Source organism: Sceloporus occidentalis, unplaced genomic scaffold, assembly GCF_023333645.1.
Source record: "Sceloporus occidentalis isolate IW3139 unplaced genomic scaffold, rSceOcc1.0.p SCAF_2, whole genome shotgun sequence".
Lineage (NCBI taxonomy): Eukaryota > Metazoa > Chordata > Lepidosauria > Squamata > Phrynosomatidae > Sceloporus > Sceloporus occidentalis.
In genome coordinates, this window is record NW_028316982.1 from 84484711 (window position 1) to 84502500 (window position 17790).

Genomic DNA, 17790 nt, shown 5'->3' on the forward strand with positions numbered 1-17790 from the left:
AAGAATGCAATAGTATACAGTGCTAGCAAAAGTTGAAAAAATGTTGCAGATCACACTTGCTTAACAGGAAGCTCTAGCAGTGGAAGTATATTTTTTTAACCAACAGACAGTAGCATTTTTTTCTCTGTCAGTGTGCTTGTTGAAGGCAAGAGAATTCAATATCAAAGTTACAATTTCTAACTACAATAAGTTACAAAGTTCCATTTCATTAAGATGAAGTTAAGCAATGATAAACCCTCCCTCCCTCCCCTGTTCCCAAATTATCCCAAATCATATATTCATCCTTTTTTTTCCAGTTTTGATGGCTCATAACCTCCTTGGCCCCCTTTTTTCACCACAAAAAAATATTTCACATTATAGAGATACACAACCATTGTGAATCTAGTTATGAGTACAGAAAAATGTTTTGGAGGCATTTTTCATCAGTGTTTCATGATAATCAAAATGGTGCATCCACAAAGTTTTTTCCGACACATAGCAAGTACTAGACATAGCCAAGACGTAATCAGAAACTTTATACAAAATAGGCGTCGCTTTTTCCATATTCTTCAGGACCAAGAAATGTGAAAATATGGGAGTAGTTCAGTCAATAAAATGGAATTGTTCATGAAGAAGTCGATTGTTTGCATGTAGATTCTTAGTAGTTTAAATAAAATCTTTAAACAAAGTTTTTTTTTTAGTATTTCAATGTTTTGCTGATTGTATTTTGAAGATACTGGTACCATCAGCATGTCTTATATACTAAACTTGTCCCCTAAAAATCTCATCTTCTGAAGCTTGGTGCTACAGTAGGTAAACAAATATGAATTTACATTGGCGGGACTACAAGCCCAGACATAGCTGAAAGAAAGAGAAAAAGAACTATTAATATATAGGTTTATACATATACACATGCATTTTAACTTGCACAGAGGATGAAGAAAAAATCTATCATGCAGCAATAATGTCTGCAAAACAATTAGGAACATCCACAGAACACATTTCATAAAATATATGGGCCAAGAAAAATACTGCTCATGCAGTTTTGCAGGCATGTACTTGAGCAAGCTATGTGTTGGATTAGGCATGTGACAGATGCGAAACAGATTCTGCGGATGCAAAGATATTGCACCTGAAAGTGAGCTGTGACATGCAGTAATAAACTTCTGCATGTAGAGATTATCTCTGGATCACAGACTGAGCATGATATGATGGTGGAGGGTTGTTGTTTTGCAGCGTGGAGAGAGCAGGCTCTGAATGGACCATTGATGGACCTTATCAGCATTTAATGTTACAGCATACTTTGCATGCAGTAGCTGCTGGACTATTTTTGCCATCCGTTGCTAGTATAATAGGATATCCAATGGGGGAGGGAGCTTTCTTTTTTTTTTCCCCATACATTTTATTTTTAAATATAAATTTTCCAAGAGACCACTCTGTAAAGACTTCACTTTTAAAATGAAAAGGATTCTGACATTTTTTTGTGCAAAGCATCCTGCCTCCTACATGTGTGATATTTCTCTTAGCGTTTTGTTAATGGCAAACAGTGGCCCAGACTCCCTAGAGACTGCCTATGTTGACAGCTGAGAAACAACATGGTCACTTTTGGTAATGTCAGACAAGGCCAGCTCACTCACCAATCAAGGACCAGACACTTCTCAAGTTCCCTAAATGAAAATGCAACTAACCTTAGCTGCTTCTCTGTTTCTAAGCACTCAAGCCTAAGTGGAAACCCTCAGTTTTGACGTTCTGTTAATTGTACTTTATCCCAATAATATGCTGGCTTTTATAAGTCAATGACTTTCTGAGAACAAAGTCAAGTATAGCACACCTGCTTTGTAATCTGTCTAGGTATTATAAGATACAAGCAATTAAAATTGTCCACTTGCTACCTCATTTGGATTTTTAATATTTAGAGGACTAGTCGGTGTTCTCTTCTGTGCATGACATAAGAAATCTCAGGCAGAAGGTATCCATCAGAATACCTTGCATCACGATAAAGCTGTAGGGAGATCTTAATCCCTTTGTTGTAAGCACTGGGAACTGGCATTAACTCCTGAACTGAAGTTGTAACCATCATTGTTACCGCGTGAGCACTGGAGCTGTAATTGTGCAAAGCACTTCTGGATGACAGGCCAGTTGGTATACCCTTGTTGTGACACACATGGTACAAGTACTGGGCTTGTAAAGCATAGCGATGCTAAATTTTGTCATTATATTCTATTTAACTCCTTGGAAGGAATATAATTTGGGCTCTTTTAACCTTATGGTGTTTAAATTTTGTCACGATGATGTTTCCCATTAATTCATGTACAAGAAACATTAATACATTTTTGATGTAGTGATGTTGACTTCAATTTCCCAGTTCATTAATTTCAAAAAATATCAAATTATCTCAGATTTGCTGTTATGATTTTTCTGAAAACTTGTAAGATGTACATGTTTCTTCTGTAATACAATCTCTTTGTGTGACCATCCATGTGCCAGAGAGCTAACATTAAGGATCCATGCTGTATTCAGTTTTGTTCACTGTAACTTGAAAGCAACTCCACCAGCACACTGAATATTTATCAAACTTATTTTTTTTTCTCAATAGGTTTCTCTCCCCACCCCCTCTTTTAAAGAAATGTCAGCAATTTCTCTTTCCCAGCTTTCCTGCTGGGGAGGTGGCAATCTTTACACCTGCTCCCTGGAGAGAGATAAAATTGCTTTGGCTGAGAATATTAATGTGTCAGGACAGAGGGTGTGGAATGCCATAGTTCAAAGCATAGCTCCTCCCCTAAAACATCTTTTTTTGCCCTTTCTTCTCAGCACCTATCAGTATCAGTTCTGATTTCAATGGTTTTCCGCTTATGGAATCATGTAGGAATTTTTTACCCTATTGTTGTGTGCCTTCAAGTCATTTCAGACTTATGGCAAACCTAAGGTGAACCTATCATGGGGTTTTCTTGGCATGTTTCTTCAGAGGGGAGATGCCATTACCATCCTCTGAGGCTGAGAGAGTATGATGTGCCTAAGGTCAACCAATAGGTTTGCATGGCTGAGCAGGGACTCAAACTTTGTTCTCCAGAGCCTTGGTCCAATGCTCAAACCACTATGTTACTCTGGCTCTCATTTTTTGTCCCTACTGATTTTTTTACCCTACTGAGCCATAATGGCTGGTCAGTAGTTGAACTCCCACCCTCTGCAATTTATATCACATTGACCTAGTGGTGAGACTGCTTGCAGGGCAGATATCAATGTTGGTCAGGTTGGCAGATGCAATGTGGGTTAAGGTGAAAAATATCTTAACTGGCTGTTCACAATGCTGACACATCTGTGAAGAGGTTGGAAGGCTATTCCTTTCAAGACTTTGAGGCTAGAAGGGACAGGGCCTCCAGGTGAGTTTACTTGGTTCACCCATAGCATCCCTGTAATGCTTGAGTTGGAGTGGGCAGAGTTTCCTTGGCACTTTAAGATGTGGGTCACAGTTTGGTGAAAAATTAGACATAGGCCCTGCATCAGGACAGCTTGTCCAGAAAATGCTGGGGTAGTACTATATTGAACCTCTCCAACACATGTAATGAGTCATGTATACTTGTTGGAGGTTATTTATATTATATTATGTGTCCACTGAGGGTACCTTATATTTGTATGCCACTCTTTTTAACCCCAGAAACATGTTTTGTGTCTCTCTTCTTGGGATATGAATGCAAAAGATCTTATAACATCATGGTAGCCAACATTTTGGCAAATGTACTACAAATCAAGTCAACTGAATGTCAATTACAGAACATATTCAGGCTCTCTAATGCATGTTCTATTGTCATGAAACAGGGAGTAGCATAACAAGGAAGAGGCAGGCAGACATATAAGTCCAGTATGCAACAGACCTCTTCACTGTTGCATCTAAATGTGGATAGAGTGCCAGATATGTACTATAGCTATTTTTAATTAATTTATTTAGTATCTCTGCATCTGACTACCTTCACTATAACATATGCATGACATTACATAAATAAGTGTGTTTGCAGATGTGATCTTAGTAACTCTAAAAGTGCAGAGCCTGATGTTCCAGTAGAGAGCTCCATGGAACTAGGGATATTCATAAAATCTTCTCCTACAGATCAGATGCAATAATGGGAGTTAGTGAGTCTACATTAAGGTAAAGGTAAAGGTGTTCCCTGTTGACAAGGTTGCCAAGTCCTGTCTGACCATAGGGGGCAGTGCTCATCTCCGTTACTAAGCCGAAGAGTCAGCGTTGTCAGAGACTACTCTATAATCATGTAGCCAGCAGGATTGCACAGAATGCTGTTTACCTTCCCACCAGAGTGGTACCTATTTATCTACTTGCATTTGCATGCTTTCGAACTGCTAGGTTGGCAGAAGCCAGGACTAGTGATAGGAGCTCACCCCATCATGTGGCACCCAGGCCTCGAACTGCCAATCTGCTGATCTTACAATCACCAGAGTCAGCGCTTAACCACTTCAGTATGTGCAAGTGTTTGGGGAGGGATTCATAAACATCTGGGGAGAAGTCATAAACATCTGGGGAGCTAGTAGCCCTCCAGATGATATCATACGTCAACTCCCATCAGTTCAAGCCAGCATAGCTCACAGTCAAGCATGATGGGGACTGTAATCTAGCAACATTTAAAGGGCCACAGGTTGTCATTCCTGGCATCACGTGTACTGATTTTTTTCTCACACATTTCACTGCTAGCTTGAAAAATGTGAATTTATTTTGTTTAAAGATACTGGAAAAACTTTACCTCCAAAAGTATGTTTCCCCCTCATATATATATATATATATATATATATATATATATATATTTATTTTAAAAAGGAGGGGAAAACATAATCTGGAATGCTGCCAGTCTTAGACATAATTCATGGGGTTAGGCAAACCATGTACATGAAAGTTTGAAACATGCTTTTGTTTATATGGAAAGATTAGTCACAGGTTTACAGATGGAGCACAACAGCCAGACACTCTCACATTTCAACCACTATGTGCCACTGCTTGGACTTCAGCCAGTTTTTGCCAGCTGTGAATTCTCCCAATATGGCTCAATTCCAATACAGTTAGCTCCTGCACAATGGTACCATCAGGACTGGGAGAAACAGTGCCAAATGATGGAGCACAGTGATGTGCTATTCACAATCTTTGGCCAGTTCACATTCCCTTGTGGTAACCACAGGACATTGACAAGGGATGAAGTGAAGTCTTGGCTATCTGCTACAGCAGCAAGCTCTCTGCTATTAACTGACAGCAATAAATACTAATAACACTATTACCATTTCATAGCAAGTGTTCTGTTGAATTTGGGCCAACATTGGCAAATGCATCATTCAGCCAGTTTTCACCATCCTGATTGCACAAAAAGAATGTGGGTTCAGTATTCTGTATGGTCCATTACTGAAACAGTTTACAGAATACAATTTTGATACTCATACTTAGTTTTGTTAGATACTACTGAAGATCTGAAGACCCTTCCTCAAAACAAAAACAAACAAACAAACAAAAACAGTGGTTTGACATTTTCTCCAGAAACAAATACAAATGTTGTATCTTTTACAAATGATAACAGTCTTGCAGACAGGGCATGAACTCAAAGACACCATTACCAGTGCCATCAAACACATGGAATGCTTGCTGCTTTTATGCTGAAATCATATACCCATTTATCTGAGTTTACAGCTCACTGAAATTACTTGGACTTGCATCTGTATAGACCTGCATAGTATTGCGCTGTTAATGTCATAACAGATACGCAGCATGACAGAGTGATTACAATTTCAGACTGGGGAAGCCTGGGCGCCTTTCACAGTACATAATTATAGCACTATGATGTCCTTTAACTGGCATGATGTCATTCTCTGGAATTCTGGGCTTTTTAGTCAAGAGAGGCACTACAGTTCCCTGGTTGAAAATTATAAATACTGTACCTCTTGAAACCACAAAAAAAGAGGATTCCATAGGATGAGACCATGGCAATTAAAGTGGATTCACAGCATTATAATTGCATAGTGTGACAGAGTGAAGCCTAAATATCCTAAAGGTATCAAATTCTGTCTGATCTTGGAAGCTAAGTGGAAGCCAGCCCTAGTTAATACTTGGATGGGAGACTGCTAATGCATTCCAGGTGCTGTACTCTATATTTCAGAGGAAAGAGCTGGCTAACCACCTCTGAGTATCTCCTGTCTAAGAAAACCCTGTGAAATTTATGGCATTGCCATAAGTCAACAGGCAGCTTGAAGGCACATACACAAAGTGTGAAAAGGCCCTAGGATCAAACCTCTGCAAGATGCTGTCTAGATCATATTGAGCTATGAATGATCTCCCATCCTAACCTAGCTCACAGTGTTGTTATGAAAATAAAATAAGAAAAACAATAGCCTGAACTCAATGGAAGGAGACAGGGTACACATATGATACAAAAACAAACCACAATATTTTTTCAGGCAGGATGAGAACTAAGCAACTTATTCTTTCATTCTTCTTGTTTTCCTGGCATTCACACTCAGCTCATAACCACTGAGGCATTAGTATATATTTTCATGGAGTATATGTTCATAGATATACCTTGTTCCTGTTGCATATGAACATACAAACCCTTGCCCTCATTAGCATGCAAAAGGATGCCTGCCCAAATCACCTGCCTAGTGAGAATCATGACCTTCCTAGAAACTGGAGTAATGCTGGCATCAGTGGATGTGGCAAGGAAAATAGCATTGACTCCTAAGTTCTCCAGGGCTTTTCATGTTACATTTATAGTACTATTCATATTTCCTAACATTCTTATAATGCACTATAAGAAGGGTTTCTTATCCTTTCCTACCTTTGACCACAACACACACAAAAAAGGCAAATACTAAAAAGAGACTCTGGCTTGAAAAATGAAAGGGCATGATTTATGAAATATAAGATATTTATTTATTTATTTGGGTATATGGAATTGTTCAGTTACACCACTCTTGCAGTCTACAGCTCGCCTAATATCTGCTGATGAATAGCAACTGCCACCAAATATGCTCCTATGCACTGTTGCAAGTTCATTCCTGCAGCGTCTCTCAGCTAAAGGGGTTTTAATAGCTCTTTAAAGTTACTAGATAGAGAAGCCAAGTCAGTCATGCAACCATATAATTCTCCCCTATTTTAGCACTTGGATTAAAACAGAGTAGTAAGGAATCAATGAATCCTATAGATAGATAAGCTAGCACTGATTGCTATCAAGTCATCTTTTCCATCCTTTTTCTCACTTGATGTTAAGAACATGCATATGCCATTACTTATTTTACTAGATTCAGAAGAACAGACAGTAGAGTCAAGGAACTGGTCCTTAAATACATTTTCTTGCTGATGAAAGAGAAACAAACACAAGAACCCTTAGGTGCAACAGGCTGCAATGCACAGATGAGGCAGGTGTCAGGGTTATATTGTAGGTGATCATCCCTTTGATCATTGTTTGCAAAACTGAGACAAGCAAATAAACTCAACTACATGACTTAAGTCTTTATGTTATCAAGAGCTAATTAAGTATGTTCATTATGGACATTTCTGATTAGAGATGCTTATATCTGTTTGCCTGATTCACAGCATGTCATAGGCTGTAACCGCACTACAGAAATAATCCTTGTTGACACCAATTTCACTGCCATGGCTCAATGCTATTGAATTCTGGTATTTGTAGTTTTGTTGTAGCTCTCTGACAGAGAAAGCTAGATGTCTTACAAAACTACAATTCTGAGAATTCTATAGCACTGAGTCTTGGATTATTTCTGCAGTGTGGATGCAATCATACTGCATTATAATTGGAGATCAGCACAGGTTTTAATGATGTGCATGTGCCCATGAGCAATGACAACTGTGTGCAATGAAGACTGTGATAACTGTATCAGGCTGCAGGATAGCAGATACTATAGCTGGAAAGATCCAATACTGCAAGTATTACCAGAGCAGTGTGGAACAGTGACCAGCATCACTGATGAAGAAGTAGATTTTACACCATGGGATAATTACCATGCTTTCTTCATTCATATTCCTGGATCTGAGAGCCATAAGGTCAGCAATAATGGTCCCTGGTTTTCAGGACTTGCTGTACCTGAGAGTCCCAGATCAAGATCTGTGGCTCTGAGTCTAGCTCTTGCCCTGAATTTTGGTCTAGCACCTTTGTGTACTGCCACGGATGTAGACTCAAGTTGATTAACTTGGACTCAAATCAGATTCATGTATCTTCAATGACTTGACTTGGACTTGACTGGGCAATAAATGAAACACTGACTTGACTTGCAACATACATATTTTTAGCGACTGACTTGTTGGCCTCATTCACTTTCAGCAGCACGCACAACCTGGTCCCAAACGGTGGAGTGCATTTCTCAGAGGGGAACAGCAAATGCATTTGGCAATGAGCTTGAGGCAGAAAGCTCCTTCTAAAATCTTTTAAAATCTTTAGAAAGCTCCTCCAATATACAGTGGCGGCAGGCTACCAAGCAGACCATATGCCCATTTCCTAATCTATCTGCTGTTCCCCTCTGAGAAAAGTGCCATATCTCATGGCTCCCAGACTTGAAACTCGACTTGAGACTCAACTTGAGATTGAAGGCAGAGATCTGAGAACTGACTTGAGACTTTGACTAAAATAACTGAATACATCACTGCATACTGGGCTACTGGTCTTCTGACCTGGGTAGCAGCTCCTCCTCTGTGTCATGCCACAGCTCAACAGTGTTGTCATAAGAGAAGCATCTGTTGGTTAGTCATTCCTAAAATGTAGTCACTTGCTTGGGCAGAAATTTGGTTAACACATAATTCTGTATTAACCTATTCAAGCCTATAGCTATAATGAGATGAGAATTTATTATTTATTTCTTGGTTGCTTCTGTTTAAAAATAATCACAGTTCCTGGCTTTATCCAAATCTGGACACTATGGCCAATATTGCATTTTACTGAAACAAGCCAACTTCAAACCATGGTTAATTATCCTGTATTGTTTTAATAAATCATAGATTCAAGTGACCATATATCCTAGTTCAGATCCCCCCCCCCCCACACACACACTTTGTTAACTGAAATCAGAAGTGAGTGCCAGAAGAGAGAGGAGGGAAGAACACACCAGCCTGAGACACATGCACATAATGTTAAACAGTGGTTTAGCATTTCATGCAAATCAGACCAGTCTCTGAGCTGCTTTACACATACATGCATGCCACTTCATTGTAAACAGCTTAATGGTTAAACTGATTTCACTGAAAAGCACTGTGCTTAAGATGATGTGAGGTGATCTGTGGCTTATGGTAAGTAATGCCACATTCAAACATGCTTTATGTTGCATTCATCAAGTGATGAATACACATATATCAGTCAGCCACCTTTTACCAAATTGATCCTGTGGCACATGGTACCTTGTTAGCTCCTGCTCTCTGCATATGGCATGCTATAATCAGGATAACATGGGTAAAATGAGTTTGTATGTGTTTTAAGACTATGAAAATTGTTACATAGTGTATGTGTGATACATTTCTAGATGATCATGCCCAAACTGGAATGCCTTAAATTAATTTAATTTCCTAAAAAATGCTAAAATGCATGGTGGGGGGGGGGGGTTGGCTACATATAGAAAAGATCTGTGAGGCCATTTTGGATCTGTAAGAGTGGCAATGAACATCCAGCTATCTAGTGAAGTCTATCCTATTCAATACAGAAATTAGCAATGCCATTCTGTACATGTTTATTTGGAAGACACACTGAATTCAATGGGCATATCATTTTTAAAAAGACAAAGAATGGTCACTACAGTTGAAACAATCTAGGTTTTCTAAGCATTGTTAGATACATTCTGGAATATTTTATGCCAGTGTTGCATTTTGAATATCATATTTCCATTTTTATTTTGGCTGTAGGAAGCATAAAGTAATTTTTTTAAAAACTGTACTGTGTCAAGAAGAAACTGGTATTTATAGAATGATGATGTCAAAGGTTAATTGCTGCCTTAAAACTAATTTATCAATTGCTATAATAAAGTAGAAGATATCTTTCTAAGTTCCACCTTTATTCATTCATTCCTTACTTCACACTTTTGTCAAATTTATACTTTTTAAAAATTAAACATTTGTTATTGTTGTTAAACTAGCAATGTAGGAGTCTGGATATTGATTATGGGCCTTCAGATTTTCACATCATTATAGGTTCTATCAGAACAAAATGGAAGTGGAATCTCCCTGGCATACATAGGGGGCCTATAAGTGAAAATCTATTTTTCTTTTCCAAGATGTCCTGTTCACTGTGTTTCTTTCACACACCTGGGCAAAGCAGTTACTTGCTCTACTGTCATATAAACTGCTGGTTTGTCCCTGAATCTGGTCTCAAGGGACATATTGTATGTGGAATTACCAAAGTAACTAAATGGTTTATGTGCAAAAGTTTCACACTTGCTTAGCACAGTTTTTCATAACTTCACATCAGCTTGGTCAGAACATCTGAAGTAATAATATGAACCATCTATAGATAGATTTGTAGATTATAATGCCCCCTATCTATCTATCTATCTATCTATCTATCTATCTATCTATCTATCATTTTAAAATATCCTACAGCTAGTGGAACAACCCAGTAAGTAACACGTACACACAAACCTCAAATATGAGGTGCTACTCATAGCGGGGCTACACCATCATAAGTTTGTAATAATATGTCTTTGCATAATCGCTATTTTATGCCAAGATGTACAATGGCAGAAAGAGCAAAACAGCTCTGAACTTTTCTCTGAGGAGGGTTTTTTGTTCGGTTTTTATGTTATGCTGGTAGCAGCAGGGACTGCTATAGGGCAAATTAATGTTTCCTCACATAAATCTCAAGTCCCCATGGGAAGAATGCATCCCCTCATTATGCATGTTCAAATCTGATTTTTTGTTTTTGTTTTTAATTTGTTAAGGACAGAAGATTTGTTTCCACAGCATCATGAATAGTGCTTCCTCAATCAAGATAAAAATAAAATTTGTACTAGAAAATATTTACAGAAAGCACTGATGAGACAATTGTATTCCAGAATACTATACTTTTTTTCTTTTTACATATCAAAACCAGCTGGACTCTTTCCTCCTTCTCGTTTGTTCACAAACATCTAAATATTCATGTTCAGCTCAAGTACAAAGTTCACATTTCATTCTACATGTAAATGAAACTATGTGAATACCTTCTCACAAATATTGTTGCTTGTGTGAAGAAGCACCCATGTGGTTTAGGCATGCCAGGAAAAGCCTTCTTAGAGGTGTCCCCCCAGAAGGTTAGAACTAGTCCCAACTCAAGTTCATGGTGCAGAGATGCAATAAAGTTTAGATTCCCAAGATAAGGACAACCTGTACTTGCAGGCTATGGTCCAACTGAGGGGAAGGGTCATACTGGAGTGGCAGGATAAGCTCCTTCCAACTTAGACCACAAGGCACTGGTGGCAGTCTGAGATATTGGAAGTTTAACTTTTGAGAGCTGAGGTAAAATGAGGTAACGTTTGAGAGGTGGAGGTAGGGACCCATGTATACTAAGATGGTCAAGGATATTCACTTGGAGAAGGTTCACATAGTTATCAACTAGTTACAATTATCTCTCCTATTTCCTGAGCACAGTGGTAGATATCTAGTGGGAATAAAGAGGATGCTGGTTATAGAGTTCCTAAACTAGTTTGTGGCTGAAAAACTACAGCAAGAAAGAAAAAAGAGTTGGGGCACTGGTAGGTTTCCAGATATTCCTGCAGAGAAGAATGGGAGAAAGGAGATGTTTAAGGTCTTTCATGCATGATATAATAGGAAAGGAAGTGACTTGACATATTTCCAAAAAGTGACATGAAAGGAGCAGAAAGAGAAGTTGGACTGTCAGAATATAAGAACAGGTGATAGTGAGAGAGGCCTGGTTTACTGCCTGGTATCTGTGTTTCTGGGAAGACACTTCACACAAAAATGAGAAAATCCATGGCACATCAGATCCACTATAATTTGACCTGCTTTATGCTCAGAAGAGTGGTTTGCTATCTGCATGCTAAATGAGCCTTCTCCACCCTGATGCCCTCAAGATGCAATTAACATCAAAAAGTTAACATGGCCAGGGGACAAGAATAGTATGGACTGAAGTCCCAAATGTTTGGAGAGTACCAATTTGGAGAAGGCTGACCTACAGTATGTATAAAATCATTCTTTATGACATAAAGACAGTCAGCTTCTAAGGTCTGACATCCAACACAGGCTTGTCAGTTTCAGCATCTGTTTGGGGCATGGGTTTATTCTTAAAACTGAAAGTAAAAGTACTTAGTAAGTACTTTACTAAGTACTATAATGTACTTTACTAAGTACTATAATAACTGCAGATTTCTAACTTTTGTTTTTAATATTATCTGTTTTCAACCGAAATCCTACGAAGATGTTCAAACATAAACTATGCACATTTAGAGTTGTCCAGATGTTTATTTTTAAATGTTGTTTAATACTGTATGTTTAAATGTTTCATTTCAACAGATAAAACAACCCCTGTCAAAAAGCAATATTTAAATAATTATCAGATACATCATCAATACTGAGGTTTGTTGGGGCTGTGCACATAGCTTAGAAACTCTCCCTCCCCACAATACACAATTCTTTGAATCCAACAATGAGCAAAGCCTTCATCTAAAAGGTAACATTTCCAGCTCAGGTGGTGTACAAGGCCTTTCAAAATGTTGTGATTCTCAACAACTGCTTATGCTTAATAGTCTGATCTAAGAGATTTAAAGAGATTTGTTGGACCAGTGATAAACAATTTTAATGGGTTCTGCCCCTTGAATCGCCCGGAGTGCCAATATTGCCCCCCCCCCAAAAACAATCCCCAAAGTAGCTATGTTTGGTGTTGTAATACAGTTTTTAATATATATTTAACACTGGAGGGGGCTTTATGACCTCCTTGAAAGGTGGAAAGATGATAAGAAAGGCAATTCCCTCTTTCTTTCCCCCAGAGAAACCAACTTCTGGGGGAGTTGGAGCTTCAAAATAGCCTTGGGTCTACATGTGGCCCCAAGGCCACACTTACCAATACCAAGTTTAGAGCATGCAGCCACTCTGATTTACAAGTTCTCATACAGCAATTGTTCCTACCCCTGTCATCAAAAACCTACAGCACAGTAACATTCTTCATAAAGCTTGTATATCCTAAGTATTTTAAGCCTTTTGCTTGATTCTCAATTCTTAAACAGAAGTTTTTTTGCTAATATAGGAAAGAATGATATAGTTAACAGACAAGTTAGAAAGAAGTTAGTCTTGTGAGATTAAGACTACTTAAATCTGAGAGGGTGACTTATCTTAGTGTACATTTCATGCATACCTGTCTAAAAAAAACTATACTAAAATAAATGGGTTAATCATAAAGTGTTGCAAGACTAGTTTTTTCTTTTCTTTTTATTCTGAAACAGACTGACATGGGTAGATCGTGGGGGGGGGGGGGCAGTTGGTGCTGTCCTGTTAGTTAATCCCAATTAGAGTTGATCCATAAACTCAACAGGATTTACCTATGTATTGACCCACGATTCAGCAATAGTCTCAATAAGTCTACTGTAGTTAACCAATAGGACTCAGTGGGATTTACTTATATATTGACCCCACCATTCAGCAATAATCCCAATAAATCTACTCTAGTTAACCAATGGGATTCCAGCCATTATTTTTAATGAGCACAGATTATATTGATCTCAAACCGTTTTTTCTAGCTCTCCCATGGTTTTTATTTTATATCTTTTAATAGTGTATGTCTAAAATTTGTTCAGAGTTCGTAATCCTTTGGGATTATGATATTCCAAGATATAATATAAACAGCCTAAAATGTGAATCCCTTTTATTCTGATCAAAGACTTTATTCTTCCCTGGTACTGGAAAAGTGAATGACTGCTGCAGTCAATTCCAATTGTGCTGCATTCCAAGTGTGTGGTGTTAAGTGCTTTGAGTATGTTCTGGGAGGTCATTCTAGTTGAGTTTCATGTTCAGCTCAAGCAGGTTTTGGCCCTGCATTTCAAAAATGTATGGTAGTATTTTTTTAAGATGAAAAGCTATCTCTTTAGTAAGAATAAGAATCTTAATAGTTATTTTTGCTCCCTCTATAAATTTTCACACTTTATATCACTGACTGAAAATATCTATGTGAATTCTATGAGCTATTTTATAGTTATTTATCTTGATTTCTTTCTCTTTTTATGGGCAGTTTAACTGGAATAAACTTCAGTAAAATCACATATCCCAGTTATGTATCTGAGAATGAAAAGCAGGAACACTGAACAACAGCTCCAAACATTTTGTAAGATTTTTCAAGTTTCAAATAATGAATCATGAAAGAAACACAGCACATCTTGAAATGCTGCCGATTAAAATGTGTCTATCAAAAATGCATGCAGAAAATATACAAGGAAGTACAAGGAACATATCTGATCTGTGAGAAACATTCAGGATTGTGTGTTAAGTTTAAAAATTAATGCATGAATCCTTAAGGGGAAATGCTGGGAAGACAGCTACTGTTTCTTCTAATGCAAGGTTTAAAACCTAACCAGCAAAGGGTAAAATGCCAGGCTATGTTTTGTGCTGCTGCATTTAGTATCAAGGTCTTGCACCCGCAATGCAAATTGTTTTTAAATAAACCTAACCACCTTGTTTTTGAATCTCGTTTTTAAAATTATTATTTGTGAGTGATAAATTCATTTTTTTAAATGATCCAAAATATAGTGTTCTAGTCTTTTGTCTGGAAAAGTCTGCAATTACACAAAAAAATGATACAGAGATCCAGCTCACCTTGAAGTCCATTTCCATTTGCACTGGTGCAAGATGGTGGAGGAGAAGCTTGGGGCCTGACAACAGGAGCAAAGGCGCTCTTTTGTTTCACTGCAGAGATGACATTGGCAGGTGAGAATGAGAAAATGCCGTGTGTACTGCTACAGTTTGAAGGGAGGGTGACCGAAGAGGCTGCCATGGTAGGGCTTGACGGCACTACTGCAATAAAGCAAAAATAATCAGGACTTATATTGTGGATTTTTATGGCAAACATGGAGGAAAAAAAAGAGACTTATAGGGCCTTGCCTCTTCTAATAGTGAAAAAAAATTATATATGGAAAAATAAAATGCTTTGGCTTGCCACGCTCTGGATAACAGGCAAACTCTTTTGTGTTGGACTTTTGTTAGAAACTGTGCAGTCCAATATGGTTCTGTTTTTTTTCCAAATTTTAAACCAAGATTATTGTTTGGCATATTCCAATATATTTGCCATGTTAATTTTTTTAAGTGTCCAGCCTCCAGAGTCACCCCTCCTTTTATCCAGTAGCTCACATTGTAGAAAAACAAAACAAAGTAAATATTTTTGTAACAAATAGAAATATATGTAATGACAACATGTAGCAGAAATAGACACTTACTGCCATAAGGGGAGTTAGCTGAGGAACCATTAAGAAATCCAGGGGAACCAGGTACACCAAGATTAGGCATTCCAGCATTGCCATATCCATTCATGCTATTGCTGACTGTGTTGTAATTGGACTGCTGAGGAGTACTGCTCGGAACATATCCTCGCGGGGAAACACTGCTTGTGTTGCGACTGTAACCTACTGTGTTAAAGGGAAAACCCACCCGAAGAAAATGATTATTATTTAAGCGGGTGAAGAGTTCCTCAACTGTATCTTACATTACACATTTTTAATTGATTGTAGAGTTAAAATTGTGTGCTACAGGCCTATAATCTCTTTGCAGCTCAAGATAACTGTATCGTGCCAGCCCTATTTAAATCAAATGCAAGCACTCTATGTTTCCTTTGCACTTGGCACAGATGGCTAACAAAGCTCTCTTCTCTGGAATTTAGTAAGTTTCCTTCACATTTGTTTTAAGTAGTAATTATTGGAAGACTTGCCTATTTAGGGGGGATACAGACAGGGAGAGAGGAGTGGCGATACACCACCCCATTATATCGTGGATCGTTGCCGCAGTGACTGCTCGTCGCAGCCACAATGCACCTGGGAAAAGGAGCCACAAAATGTGGCTCCATTCTCGGACGCTGCCAAGGTGCCATTAGCACCTGCAATGGCGCGGTGATGTCCCTTGTGTGCCACGCTGTTTGGATGCGGCACATGAGGCATGTCATCATTGTGCGCTGCTTGTGAATGACAGCACTCCAAAATGGCACCCGTAGTGCACGGTAGGGCTTGGGAGCATGCGGATGCTCTGCTCTCCTGAAACCTAAAATTGGCCCCAGGCTGGCACATAGCGCCAGTCTATACCAAGCCTTAGTTACTTATCTGTAACTAAGTAATGTCTCATCCCAATCCCAGCCCCAAAAGGCAGCAACTGGATTGGGCAAAGGAGATCTATTCAGCTGCCAATAAGAGCATGAGGAGGGTGATGTTTCCAACTGCTTCCTCCCAGTGAGAAACTGAAACAGGAGTCCTGCTTCTGCTTGTCAGACTCACTGTCCTGTCTTTTGTATAAGCAGAAACAGCTGGGCCTCATGAAATTTTGTTAAGTTCATTGGCATTGTTTTCCATTGTTTTTCTTCTGGAAACTTTGCTTTGTTACATGTCCCAAAGTTTTTTCCCTTGACATACCCACAGATCACATCAAAATCCGTAATTTTGGCCCCAAAATCTGCCCTTGACTTATATATGAGTTGGCTTATAGTTGAGTATATACCATAATTTCAGGAATTTTCTTCCTGCTGAGAGAAAGTATTTGAAAACCACAGTTTTCAAAGCCTAGCAATTCAAGACTTATTCTATGCAAAATTTGCACATGGTTGTTTTACACAGAAAACATTTTCTACCAATATATATATATATATATATATATGCTATTTTATGCACTTAAAATGCTTTTTTGAGTGCAAAACAACCACGTTTGAATTTTGTGCTGAATAAGTCCCCAATTATAGCATTTCTTTTGCATATGAAACAGCTTTTTCTATTCAGAAAATAATATTTCTGTGTTGACATATTATTCTGGGTCAAGGTAATGTTTTCTGTGCTGAAAACGCTGTCTTGTACACAAAATAGCTATGTGTGAATTTTGAACAGAATAAGTCTCGAACTATGAAAATTCTTGTCAGTCCAGAATTCCTCTCGTTGGAGTTTCTCAACATGTGAAAATCATTTTTTCAACAATTTCTTGAATATATTTTTAATATTCTTTCCATCTCTAGAACACAATGATAAACTTTAAGTAGAAAAATAAACATTGTATAAACATAATTCTTAAATTTTTACACACCTTGATCATTAGCTTGTGATGTTTCTGAAACATTAACTGCTAGCTGGCTGCTAAATGAGTTTACTCCCATCATCCCAGTATGAGCGGGTGTGTTGGCAAGTGTTGGGATCTGATTGTGATTACGTGGCACACTGTATAACGCTTCTGCAATATCGGCTGCTCTTTTCAGGATTATTTCCTAGAACATGGTAAAAGAATTAACTTCTAACAGGTAATAAAATTTCCTTTTGCCACCACAAAGCCAAGCTTGGAATCACATAACAATACCCTAAAGGTACAGTAGACATAGATACTTATTATCCTGTAAACATTACATCTTCTTTCATTCTGTAAAGTGTACAAGTAACTTGTCTAGCACTCTGTTGATGTGAGAGTTGTAAAAGTCTTCTATCTGACGGTGAAACAAATTCCTTGTCCAATAATTTATAAAACATAATATTTGCTTGGGACTTCCCATTGCCGACCAATATATTGGACCAAGTTCAAAGTTGCCTATCTCTTAATGACTGCTTATGCTTTTGGCATTTTTACTTAATTTCAATTTCTGATAGGAAAATTGACTATGAGAAGAAAATGGAAAA

The 17790-nt window shown here is 38.1% G+C and overlaps 1 protein-coding gene across 8 annotated transcripts in view; it reads right to left on the reverse strand.

The window, feature by feature from the left end:
• Window positions 1-229: 229 nt before the first annotated feature.
• Window positions 230-17790, reverse strand: part of EBF3 (EBF transcription factor 3) — a 230632-nt gene continuing 213071 nt past the window's right edge. For 3 of the 8 annotated variants that reach the window (XM_089510158.1, XM_089510157.1, XM_089510160.1), the window contains 4 exons: window positions 17210-17387; window positions 15373-15561; window positions 14756-14953; window positions 230-840 (listed from right to left, as the gene is read on the reverse strand). In XM_089510158.1, the coding sequence (XP_089366284.1) occupies window positions 809-840; window positions 14756-14953; window positions 15373-15561; window positions 17210-17387 (597 nt within the window). In that variant the 3' untranslated portion in view covers window positions 230-808. The remainder of the gene's footprint in view (window positions 841-14755; window positions 14954-15372; window positions 15562-17209; window positions 17388-17790) is intronic. The other 5 variants (XM_089510161.1, XM_089510159.1, XM_089510162.1 and 2 more) reach the window with 3 other exon arrangements.